Here is a 13,359-nt window from a genome sequence, read left to right as displayed (position 1 = left end):
AATTTAACAATTTTCATTGGCGCTTGTGTAATAAATCAGAAATAATATCTCATCAGAGACAGACACCATCAAACCCTCTAATTCTTCAGTGAAGCAATTACCAAATGCTTCCAGCCTGTTTTATTCCTCTTCCAGATACTGTCCCACTTCTACTATTTAAAAAAAAAAGAAAGTCTAAAGCAAATTTTCTCAGTTAGCCTACTTTTTCCCCGCCTGTTATTCTCTCCATCTTCCCCTTCGGCAGCTTGCTGGCTCCGGCAGGAGCCCTCACCAAAGTAGCCCCAGAACAACACTGTCTTGCCGGCTCTGGAGTTCTGCTGCCGCTCCAGAAGATTTGGAGGATTCACTGACGAAACACGGAGCTGCAGCTCCAAGTTCTGCACATCAGCGCGAGCACCGGCAGGCTCTTCCTCAACCCCAAGATCCAGACAGCAATTTATTGGCGATTGGCAATTCATTCACATCGAACACATTGATGAAGTTCCTATTCTGCTTGTTAACTTCAGAATACCTCCTGCCGTTCACAGGGAAATTGATTAGTTTTCTCAGTCCTGATTATCACTTGTCTCATTAAAGACAGCATGCTGTGCTATCCTTAGAAGCAAAATCACTCAAAAATTGCATTACATCAATTCAAGACTGCGTGTCTATAAAGAGACGTTACATGCTTTCCATTATAACAGTCAGCTTAAATACTACCTGAACACCAGGACAGAGCTGCAGCTTTTCTTCCCATATGTCTCATATATAATTAATATGTTATGAATAGTCAAATAATTCTACCAACACCAAGAAATATTTCCTATTGGAAACTGAATTTTAGCAATTCTGAATTCTCAAAATCCCAGCCTTCACCTCACACAATCAGTACCTAAAATAAAAAAAATAATAATAATAAAAAAAAAAAGACCACAGGAACCTGGCAAGATAGTCCTTCCTTTATTTCTACAACAAATGCCAATTTTGTTAAGTCTTCTGTAAGATAAACAAACAAACCCACAATACATCACCTTAAACTAACCCAGTTTAGACCAAATATTTCTGGCAAGGTTCAGGAAGAAAGAGAATTCCTGCTTCAAACCCAGGGTTCATTAGTAGCTCAAACATTTTAAAAGGGAGATGGAGTTGCCTCTATTTTATAGGGGGAGGGTGGGAAGCAAACCAAAACAATGTTGGTTTTAAAATTGGACTTGGTAGTTTTAGGGTGTAAAGATCCTTGGGAAGTAAGAACAGCTTCCATAAAGGCTAGAAATAATTAATTTTTATGCAAAACTCAACTAGGAGCCACCCCAAAATTCTTTACACATTGCTTAAATTAATAAAAAAAAAATCCATAATCTTAAGGCAAAAGGTGGCAATAAAATGTAAGACAACCTCACAGGAAGCAAGGAGGTAAACGCTGGCAGCACAAGGCTGCTAACGCTGCCCAGCGGTGGGGCAGGCTCGTGCCGATGCTGCGGAGGACGCTCTGCCGGGGGCTTCTGCAGCTCCTCTGCCCCTTGCCACCCGCTCTGCTCCCACACCCCCCAGCACGCTCCTCACACCGCTTCAGAGAGCGACGACAGTGTCTAGCACTGCTCTCCTTTTCACTCGAGGGTCACATGTATTCTGTACACATTAGTAGCTTGAGTGGGTTTTCATCACATTTTTGGAAACATAGTATATAGTATGTAAAATTGGTGTTATTAAATTCCCCAAAAGCCAGGCAAACATCTACGTGTAAACCATTCACCTATAAATGCACTTAGTTCTATCCAAATAGTTCTGTAAATAGAAACAATGCATTAACTTTACAGAAGTATTCTCAAAAGTGATGTTTCCATGATCTACGAGGAATCTGCTTACTTAAACAGTCACTGAAATTCACCTCCCAAACCCAGATATGGGTTTTATAACAATTGCCATCAACGATATAGCAAGAGCAAAATAAAAAAAAAAGAAATCAACAAAACAAAACACCACCAAAAAATCCCCATGAAACAAACTGAAAACAACACAGAAGTAGGACTTCCACGCGAAAGGTAAGCACACAGGATTTCTACTTTCTCAAAATAAATGATAAGGCACATTCAATATTCATCTATCAAAGTGCAATTTATCCACAAATCTAATTTTCCTTTCTGGGTTCCTTACATTACCCATTGCTTTAAACACTTCAAAGGAAAAAAAATAACAAAACAAAACCAATAATACATCTTCAGTATAAGAATCAAAAACTACGAAAGAAATTTAGAATGAAAGCAAGTTAAAAGCTATCTTCCTGAAACAAAGAAGAAATCCTCACACACCTCATTCCAACCGTGGGAAAATGGAGCAAATAATGCGTGGAGAGAGCCCCACCCCGGCGGGGCTCTGGGGAGCAATTGTCAGTGGGGCAATAAAAAAAGAAAGTTAAAACAGATACTTCATTAAGAGCCTACGATTACTGGTTTTACGTATGTGGACTTCAAGAGCCATCTTCTAACTGAGACTCCGCAGAAACACAGCAAAAACCTCTTCCTCCGTCGAGACCAAACACCGAGCTGGTGCAAGCGTACATTGAAGAAAGACTGGCTAAGAACACATCCACCCAGGTGCTCCTACCCAAATCAGAACCCATCCCTGGCTGTGGGGGACAGACACAGCCAGCCACCGAGAAAGCTGCCACCACTGCGCTGACTCTTGAAGGGCAGAGGAAAAGTGTTTACTTGAGTATCTGCACTATTGAATTACTTGTAGAAAACATTGCTACAAAGTGACTCAGAATACATACCAACCAGCTCCCCTAAAACACCCTGCTCTCAAAAAACCACCTATACTGAAGCCCTCCTCCAGTTCTATTTAAGAGTTAAATTCTAGGTATGTTTAAATCTTACTGCAAATATTCTTATCTCTTTAAATGCAGTTATTAAACAAACTGCTGAGTATTTCCTACTCAGAATCTTCTTGTCCATGTAAGGTAAATGCAATACCAAGCAAAGCTAAAACTCCAGTTCAGCTTCAATGTAATTCTAGAAATTTACCCAGCAACCAAGTTATTTTTGGGCATAACATTTAAGTAACACTAGGAAGAAAAAAAAAAAAACCCACCACAGAGCGATTGATCCTCTAACCCCTGAGAATGAAGTAGCTTTTGTATACGCTTAAATACTTCCTTTCCAGACTGCCTTGTGTATAGATCCTTCTACCACGTACTCAATTCTCCCTCTAGGTTGTGTCTTAGAAGTTTTTTAAAATTATTATTTACTTATTTTTTTAAAGCATACTGGCTCCCCTCCTCTATTCTTCCCTTTAATACCAATAGATGAGTACCTGGCTAAAGCTACTACCGTACTACAGCACAAACACACAGCCGTGATGTCTGACCAGACAGCCACACGTAACAAACGACAAAGGGATGACTGACTTTGAAAGGTAAAAAAAACCCCAAAAAACCACAAACCAGCATGCATGCAGTTGTGCAACACATACTCGCAATATTTTAATAAAGAGCAACAAAAACTAATTACCTTGAATAGCCATTAGAGAAAGCAGGTCTGCCAGAAAGGTTGAGCGTTCCCAAAGGAGCTAACGTCTCATCCCCTGATCCCTGGCACCTATTCCAATTTTCTGAACCGGCAGGAAGAGATGGAATGATATTAAAAATTGGTTTCTGATCCTGCTGCTGAGAGAGCGATGCAGTATTTAAATCATAGTGATACATTTGTCCCCCAGAGGTACTGACACCATGGATAGATATGGCAGAAACTTTAGTACCCAGCAGATTAGACCCAGAGAAGTTTGCCTGACAGTAAATTGGGCCCATGTTTTCCTGCTTTATGCCAGGAGTACAGAGTTCAATGAAGTCTTCCTTTTCTGTTTTCACTTGAGGCATCGGCATTTTGGAACTGGGTAAAAGGTCACCACGGTCATTAATTTTAGGCTTAGTGTCAGATAAAATAGGAGGCTTGCAGTCTTCACCGAGATTTCCTTCCAGGAGAAATGCATCATCTGCAGAGATAGGGGAGAGCAAGCCACCATCATCTAGCAATGGGTCAAGCCTCCACGGGCTCCCATTGGGCTCTTTGCCAGGCGATACCGGCGGCAATTCTAAATCCTGGAGAATATCCAGGGTGCTTTGGTCTTCAGAGAATAATTTCAAGTTGCCACCATTTGAGCCAACCTGGCTTTGGACTGCAGTCCCTGACTCTAAAGGGATGTTGTGGCCAGCCATGGCTGGGAAATCCGGCTCAAGTGGATTCACCTCAGAAGATACTGCTCCCTTTGTGTCCTCGGCCAGGCTTGAGGACTTGTTCAAGCTCGCAATACTTTCTTCCAGGAGCCTGAAGTCCGTTTCTCCAGAAGAGATGCCGATTTGGCCCTGCTGCGAAAATCCAAGGTCGTTTCCCATCACTTTTGTGTCTGTTTCACCCATGTACAGTCCCATCGAGAGCGATACAGCCTTGGAAAGGTCTGGCTGAGGCACATTGTTTACTAATCCTTTTGAAAAGTCAGCCAGAGCAGGTTGCTGTTTGGAATCTGACTGAGAAGACGCAGGGAGAGGAGATGTAGACACAGGGGCTTGTACAGTAGCTCCACCCCTGAAGGGTGGATGAAAGTCCATCACAATCCCTCCTTTGGTACTGATGAGCGCATTTTTCCTTGTTTCGTCTTGATCTGACGAGTTAAGCAATTCTTTGGAATCCATTACTTTAACATTAGCTATAAAAAGATCAGAAGCATTCAAAGTTAGCACAGCAAGGATATTTTAATAATAGCTTAAAAAAAAAAAAAAGTCTAAATCATTAGCCTAGCAAACCTGGTTTAGCTACTCTGAGAATGAAAGCCCAGCAAGTCAAGCTACAAACTGACATGTGCCACATCTTTCTCAAACCTACTGGTTTTGGTACTTGGGGGGTTTTGTTTGTTTGTTTGTTTATTTCTGACTGGTAACAAGGAAGAATATTTTTTACAGCTTTGCTAAACCTGGATGAAGCGGTAAGTCTGCCTGCGTGCAACTCGGAATCAGGCTACAGCATGAGATGTCTTTCTGAACAACTCTCTGGCTCTGTTACTCATCCTGACAAGTAAGGAAGCATAAGAATTGTTAAAGTATCCAATTTACAAATTCTGGAGGGTAATTTTCCCTGCTATTTAACTACATCTTGAGCAGGGCAGGGTAGAAGGCATTCACCACCCTTCCCAAGTCAGTTCCGTCTCCCTGCATCGCCCACAACAGGTACCGAAACCTCCCAAGCCAGCTCCCAAACACGGTGCCCACCAGCCAGCCAAAGCCTAAGGGGTTTGTTATTGTTCAGGAACTACACAACCCCTCCCTCACAAAACATAAAGTTTGCTATCTTCACATAGCTTCAGCTTAAAATACAACTCATGAATCTTGAAATAAACGCAATTCTTTAAATAAATATCAAATTTATAAATAAAAGCTAACTAAAAATAAAGCAGAATTTTTAGTAGCTTCCAACACTTCAACAGCTCACGGCTATTCTCCAAACACATGTAACACTGAAAACAAATCTCCTAAATTTCATCTGTTTGTATTTACTACATTTATTTTCAGCACAGAGCATAAATATTTGCAGAATAACTGTAAATTCTTAGGGAAACTTTCTATACTGTTTGCCTATGGCCTAACACAACAGCAAGTAGCCGACAGCGCTCAGCTCGCACCCCCCAGCCCCAAAGGAGAGGCAATGCCCAAGTTAAAGCCTGACCACCGAATTATCCATTAAGCAGAGCGACCCCAGAGTGCTCACAACAAGTTTACGGTCGTCTTAATCAGAAACCCGCCAGCTCTGTCGCCCATTTTCTCCAGGCTGACGACGATGAACGCTGCTGCTGCTGCTGCTTTCTCTATGCCAAAGTTAAGGCTGCGATCAACAAAAAGTCCCCACGTGTGAAAATTTTAAGGTGGCCCCAGCCAGCTCCGGCCTGGGCAAAGGCGTCCCGAGCAGGAGAACCTCAACGCCAAAACCCTTCTTGGTCCTTCGATGCCACTTTGCACAGCCCCTCGTGGTCCCAAGCCGAGGGTCCCTGGCCGTGCTGGCCCAGCTCTCCCGGCTGTGGCTGGTTGCCACGCTGCCGTGGCCGCCTGCCAGCGGGGACCAGGGCACGCGGCGCAGGGCGGGGGGCAGCCCCCCGAAACCTCACCCACCGCTCCCGGCGTGGGATACTGCTCGGCCGCTTAAGGTGGATGCCACAGCGATGACTGGAAAAAAATTATACCTATCTACCTCCAGTTTTGCCTTTTTTTTTTTCTTTTTTTTTTTTTCTCACATGAAGGGGAGGAAAAAAATGTAGTTATTCCATTTGACAATTTCCCCAACGTCAAAAAAAAAAAAAAATATCAGCGAACCATCCAGCGTAGGAAACGTGTCAAAAATCAGATGCAAGAGCCTGCCCAAAGGAGGAAAAAGCTGCGAATACTTAAAACTGCCAGATTACAACAAATTCTCCCGTGCAAAGTATAGTTTTCAAGAAATGTGTCGAGACCTGTTGAGCTGTCTCCCTGGCACACCCACTTCTGCAAAATAAGACCAGCCCATGGCTGCAAGGCTGCGCTCCGGGCTCGGTCCCCCCTCCTCGCCCCCCCCTCAGGCCGAGCAGCCCCCAAGCCCCAGAGCGACGCGGCGGCCAGCCGCGGGGCGGACGAAGGACGGGGGCTGGCAGGCTGCCGGCCCAAGGGGGGTGGTGTCCCCCGCCGCCCCCCCGGGCACCCACCTCGGGGGAGGCCGCGCAACTCCGGGCTCCGCCGCCGGCACCGTCCCACCCCGGGATCCTTCCGGGGGCGGCGCGGCGCGGCCCGGCCTCCCCCCCCCGGCTCGGGGCATTCCTGTGGGGACGACGACGCCCCCCCACCCGCCTCCCGGGAACTTCCCCGGCCCGGGCGCTGTCCCCCGCCCGTCCCGCGGGACCCCCGCCGCCCTTACCTCGTCCAGGGGAGGGCGCTGGGGCTCCTTCAGCCGCCAACTGCCATCGCGCCCCGCGGCGGGGGGCGGCAGCCGGCTGGAAGGAGCGAGGGAGCGGGCGGGAGGAAGTCGACAGCCGCCCCTCCGGGGGCCGCGGCGGCCAGCACTGCTTTCCCCGGTCCCGGTCCTCCTCCTCCTGCCGCCGGTCCGAAACCCTGATCTAGTGCCCGCCCCGCCCGCCGTCCACCACCACGGCGGCGCCCCCTCCGTTAATTAGCGCTAATTGCCTCCGCGGACTTCGCTCCCCCCCCTCCTCCTCCTCCTGCTGCCGCCTTCCCCTCCGCCCCGTCCCTCCGCTGGGCAGCGCCGCTCTCGGCGGCGCTCTGCCCCCGCCACAAAATGGAGGACGGCGGCGGCCTCCTCCCCCTCCCCCTCCCTCCCCCCGCCTCCCCGACGTGGAGGGGGAGTGGAGACAGCACCGACCGGGGCGGCAGCACCGACGCGCCCGCTCCCGCCGCCCCGTCGCTCGACTCGGCACCGCACGGCTCGGCACCGCACGGCTCGGCACAGCCCAGCCCGCCGCCCCTCGCTCGGCAACGCCGGGCAGCGCCCGCCGGGCCCAAGCGAGGGGGAACGGTGCAACCTGTTGGCTGAGGCGGGCAACTGCAGCCGGCGCGGCGGGGCCTGTCAGGCGGCGCTCGACCCCTCACCGACGGCCCCGGCTCCCCGCCGCCGCGGAGGGGCAGCGCGGCGCTGAGGGGCCGCCGGCGGGCGCCAGCCCGGAGTGACCGCGCCGAGGAAGACGCCGGGCCGCCCCGCTTCTTTCCCCTTTCACTTCCTCAACTTGCTACCGAGGGGGGAGCAGCTACCCCGGGGCGGCAGCTCGCATCAGGGCGGCCAGGCCCCCCGACCCCCGCCGCCTCCGCCGTGCTCCAGCGGCCGCCCCGCCGCGCTCGACCCCGTCCCGCCGCCCGCCGTCCACCGTGATGGCCGCGCAGCGCCTCGGCCAGGCGAGGTTTGAGGAGAGGCAAAAAGTCATGGGGAGGCACCTTGGAGCCCGCCGAACAGCCCTAGAGACGGGAATCCGCTGGAATGGACGATGTGGGGGCAAGTCCCTGCAAAGAGGCAAAAAGGATCTCCTCAGAATAGCTGAGGGAATGAGAAGAAACACCGAGGGGTCAGGGAGAGGGACACACGTTTGTCCCCTGGTGAGCACTGGAAGTATAGATGTTTTCATTGAGAAATACGAGTAAACTTCACAAATCACAGCACAGAAGCATTTCCCTGAGAAGTTAACAGATTTTGTCATTTTTTAAATAAAAATGGCAAGCGGGTCGTGTGCTGGTCTGATTTAGACTGCAGGGGCATGGAAGAAGGAAGCGCCGGCGGCGGGACGTGCCTGGCGGCTCAGTCTGGTCCAGGCCTGCTGCCCCCCCCCCACTCCTGCCAACACCTTTCTGGGCAAGAAAAGGTCAGAAATGGTCAGTACGGAAGCAGACCTGAAGTTAAAAATATCAATGAAGTAGACCATAAACCAGCAAAGTAGAAAACTCTGCTGCCTGGGAGAAGTGGAGGAAGAGCCGGGGGGAAGAGGTTGCCCTTTCCGCATAGAACAAGTGTTTGGGTTTGTCTTTCCCTGGAACTGACAGAAATTCAGGTGATGGGGGATGAGAAACGGCGCTCGTCCGGTAGTGAAGCTATCCCTCGTTCTGATCTGGGACAACTAAATGAGCTGGGAGGTAATGAGCAGATAACGTGTGCCCTGGGACTGTGTTGACAAGGAGTTAGTATCTAGAAATGGTTATTATGGCATCCAATAAATCACATAATACAGGCTACATCCATGAAATATGTATTTGTCATTCCAGCTGTCTAAATGCAGATTTGGGGATTCTTCTATAAGGAAGGCAAAGAAAAGGCCAAGTAAAAGCACAGATTTTCAAGCACAATTGATCTGCCCTTTTTTTTTTTTTTTAAGTAGTAAGTTTTTTACACACCACATTAACTTTTTGGAAGATATTGGTTTACATTTAAAAATGCAAAATAAATGCATGTGGTGTTAGCTTAATATTAACTTATGTTTCACAAATGGTAAAAAATGATTGTAAAAATTCTAGATATTCCTCTGCAATCTCCCTTAATTTAGTGCATTTTTGAAAGATGTATTTAAAATAGCACTCAGAACTGTCTCCTGGTGCTTTTTGAATGAAGCAACAAATTCCCAGCTAACAGGAAACACTTCTTCCCATACAAGGGGAATAGAATAGCAGAAGTCGGACTATTCACAAATACGATGAAATCTTTGTTACCAGGTACAGGAATGTTGCCGAGGCCCTGGGTATGAAAGGCAGGCAAGAATGTCTCTCGAAGCATGAAGCCCTTCAGGGTCTATACCTGGAAAATTTACTTCAGTTTATTGCTCTGTGAATATTCTACCCGAGGGACTGCCTTGCATTTGGGGACCCCTCCTGCCGCTGAAACTCGGTAAACTCAAGCGTGGGGTGCGCGTGGGAGACACCAGCCTGCGGAGCAGAGCTGCGACGCCGCTGCGCGGTGGCTTCACTTGGCTGTGGCTAGTTGGAACGGGTATAACAAAGCTGTTTATTTCTAAGACATTTAGATGAGAACATCTGTTTATAAACACACGCTCGGATGCTTAATTACAGCTGGTTCTGCACGGTAATGGGTAGGACATTCCTTCTCTAATGAATAATTCCATATCTTAATGTCATCTTTTATCCGTGATCTTAGGTTATCCGTACAGAATTTGTTCCCCAGCACCAGCCAGGGACACCGTACAGCAGTGCAAAGCAGCAAGCAGGGGACACTGAGGCAGGCCGGAGTGCAGGATGTGCAGGAGCAGGGTCTGCCCAGGGCAAAGGATTCTCGTTCTTACTCTCCTGAAGGATGTTTTTCACTTGTTGCTAAGCGCAGCAGCATTCACTGCAAGATTGTTGTTGGTAAAACTCACAATTTGTCGGTAAACTGCACAGCACCCCTCATGTTCAGATACAAAGTTAGATTTGTTCTTCGTCTTCAGGTTGCTACAATACAGACGAGTTCTGTCTCTTAGATTGGTTCCCTGTTAAATGTATTGAATTGAGTAGGTGAAAAACCTCAGGTATTTTCTAGTATGTAAAACAGTATATAAAGCTGGGAAAAGAGTATTACTGTTTCTCCCTTCTTTTAGCTGCAAGTGGTACTGAAGCAAGCGCAAAGCCCGCAGGATGAGGCACGGCAGTGACAGAGGAGTAGTTCTGCAGTCTTTCTAGCCTCCTGCGAGTTACCCTATGTGACTGCACAACCCCAACACACCGTCTCCCTTTGTTCTCCCTCAAACAGAAATGTTCCCTAGGGCACTCCTACATTGGAAAAATAAACGTAATGTAAAAACTTGGTAAGCGTGCATGTTTTGGCTAACATTTTACAATAGTAACGTGCTACCCTGTACGTAACTTAAAATGTGTTATACGATGATGGCCAGAGTTAAATAAAGCCCATCTTTGCTAGTTTATAAAAAGGTATGAAATAAGTTAGGCTTTAAAAGGCTTGTGATTTTTGTTCCTGTTCAAGTAAATGCCTAGAAGATGATGAAGGTGACGGGCTGAAAGTCTGTGGCTTGCGTTTTGCTGATGATTATTTTTATCCCTTCCCTAAAAATCTATGAATTTCTTAAACAACTGGCGTTGACAACTCTTCTTGGAACATAATCAGCCTTCAAAATATTTTCATTACTGAGCATGAGTGTTATATTCCTTGAATTCAACCTGTTTTATTTTATATTCATATTTAAAATACAAAAATTCTTATGATCAGAAGAATATGAAGGTGGTGTTGGGTTCTAGAAGGGAATGCACTGTTGTGACAAACTGTGTCATCAAAATTCTCTGTTAATAAATTTCCCAGCCCTGGTATGAAGATCTCTTGCCCCTGCTCAGAAGCACACCTCGTGCCTGCCCAGTGTGCAGTGGCAGCAGCACAGCTGCGCTCTCGCACCGCAGGGACCTCACTAGTCCCCGGAAGAAAAAATACTAAGAAAATTCTTACTGCAACCTCGGAATATGTGGTTCCTCTTATCCTGTGTCTGTCCAGCACAGGATTTCTCCATTCTGCTGAAAGTGTCAACATAGGTAATGAATTTTGTTTGGGGCAACAGTTTTTATGGCTTTGACTCCTGTTTGATAAGAATCTTAAGAAGATCATGTCTTCCACAAAATGTCAACACTGTTAGATCATTTTCTGCTAACCTGAGCAGAACGGTAATTTAGTAAAATTTGTATATCCTTTCTTAAAATTTAGAGGTGGAGGTTTAGGGTTTGGTGGGTTTTTGTTTTGGGTTCTTTTTTTTTTTTTTTCCAAAAATTCCACTAGTTGTCTTCTTCTAAATACACCAGTTATGCCCTATAGCAATCATCATAAAAATACCGTGGCTGTTTTACAGATGAATAGTTAATTAACTAAAGACTTCAGGAGTTTTTTGTCCATCTCAAAATGTCTACAAATGGCACACATATTAGTATTCTGTGTAAAGAACAACATATATTTGGACAATAGAGTGAAGAATTATTTCCACTAGGAAATTTGAATTTGAGGAAGAAGTAATAAATATGCTGAAAAAACAGGATCAAGAGAAGGACTGGAACAGTTTCAGCTGTGGCATTGTACTGACCATGAAAATTCTGGCTGCAGATCAATGCCTGATTTTGAAAGGGAATTTCGGCAAGTGAGACTGCAGGTCTGGTGAGTGTCCAGCTTACGCGGTGCTTCTGCAGAGCCGCAGGAAGAGCAGAGCAGAATGGACTGTCATGTAAGACATTTAGATAACATATAAATGACTGCACGTTCCTATGCCACAATGTAATAGTATTGCAAAGATAATGACCCTCAACCTTAACAAACACTAAATATAGACATTAAAATATACATCTAAGTGGAGACCATTATTGAATCGTTATAATATAATTATGACTCTCATAGAGGAGACCAGGCAATTTGGAAACCGAGACCCGACTTCAGCTGTGTGTGCGGCGTTGCAGCCCCAGTGTCAGCAAGCACCATGTGAAGCACCGAAGGGAGCTCTCGTGGCTGCCAGATGCAGACAGAAATCTGTCTGTCTGTCTGGGGCTGGCGAGGATGGCGCAGAGCACCCAAAGATAAGCAGATGATGCTACACAGGACTTCGAAGCGAGCACGCATATTGTAATCCACAGGGAGCATCTAGGTATATAAATGCTCTGGAGCCACACTGGGAAAAAAATTGACCCCCTCTAGACTCAAGGAAACAAATAACTGTGAAGTGATCATACACAACTCCGCTTACAATGTGGGGAAATTTCTTTGGTTACAAACTGCTGACAGGCCCGGTAAGAATAGAACTGACACATGGGTCCCGCTTGGCAACCAGATATAGGCCACTGTGGATCTGTACTAAATCATTTTTAGTGCTAGAAGCAGGCTAGGAAAAAAAATGATTGAAGTTTTTCCAGATGAAGTGATGTGCTCATGAAATAGAATAGCAACAACTTTCTCTGTAACCTTCAAGAAATGAGTGTATGAAATGGTGCTAGCAATTAACGGAGAGCAGGTTCAAGTGGTCGGATCTACGTTACTTTGGTAGGACAGAGAAGGTTGCAAGCTAAGGGATTGATTTACTAGTATTTCACTCAAGGTACTGAAATGGACACAAATGATGTCTTTGATCTCTGAAGCAATTAATAAAGATAAGCTAAAGGGAGAAAACAGATGCCAGAGAACAAGAGCTACTTATTAAAGACAATGGGGAATGGAAAGAATTTAGTCAAACCAAGGACATGGTCACAATCCGTGAGCAAAACTCATGTCAATGAAATAAAATCTTACTAAATAAATATTTGCAGAGATATCAGGAATTGGAAGATGATTGTTCAGAATTATATAGAACAAAGAATTTGCACTTTTGGAATAAATACTATATGAAATCCAAAAATAACAAACCATGAAGTCCTTAAGCCTACTTGGAAGTACTTCCAAGACTAAGGGTTGCGTTGTCTTTTCCTGTGAAATGCTAATTCTGTAGCTGTGCATCAAAGACAGCTCATGTAAAGCTACAATTTTACAGGAAGAACTCTTTCTCCCTTTGCAGTCTGTTCTCTCTCTACAAAAAGGCAGTGACATGCCCAGTGTCTAATGCTCTTCACAAACACAAATCTTTTAAGATCTTGGTTGTCTTGTAAGGACGTCAGTTTTGTTTCCTGTCAGCTTGTAAGTAATTCTGTTCAATTCTTGAATATACATCAAAGTCATTCAGGCAGTGACTGCAGCCTGTCAATAGTTTTCCAGCTAAGCCAGAATGGAAAATCCATGTTCCCCAGCTGCTGATTCCCCAGGCGCAGGAGCACGCTTCCGTGCCATGAGCAGCACCCTCATGGCTGCAAATGTATTTGTTGGAGGGGACTCCTGGGTCCAAACTCAATCTACGAATGCTTTTGCTATT

General features: G+C 46.3%; 1 protein-coding gene across 3 annotated transcripts in view; it reads right to left on the bottom strand.

Moving 5' to 3' along the window:
- Positions 1 to 7,295, bottom strand: part of NR3C1 (nuclear receptor subfamily 3 group C member 1) — a 67,358-nt gene extending 60,063 nt beyond the window's left edge. The window contains exons 1-2 of one of the 3 annotated variants that reach the window (XM_074603557.1): positions 6,909 to 7,295; positions 3,489 to 4,680 (exon numbers count right to left, since the gene is read on the bottom strand). In XM_074603557.1, the coding sequence (XP_074459658.1) occupies positions 3,489 to 4,666 (1,178 nt within the window). In that variant the 5' untranslated portion in view covers positions 4,667 to 4,680; positions 6,909 to 7,295. Of the gene's footprint in view, positions 1 to 3,488; positions 4,681 to 5,735; positions 6,488 to 6,699; positions 6,751 to 6,908 lie in introns of those variants that run through there. The other 2 variants (XM_074603555.1, XM_074603556.1) reach the window with 2 other exon arrangements.
- Positions 7,296 to 13,359: the final 6,064 nt, after the last annotated feature.

Source organism: Larus michahellis, chromosome 11, assembly GCF_964199755.1.
Source record: "Larus michahellis chromosome 11, bLarMic1.1, whole genome shotgun sequence".
Taxonomy (NCBI): Eukaryota; Metazoa; Chordata; class Aves; order Charadriiformes; family Laridae; genus Larus; species Larus michahellis.
This window is presented reverse-complemented; position numbering and strand designations above follow the sequence as displayed.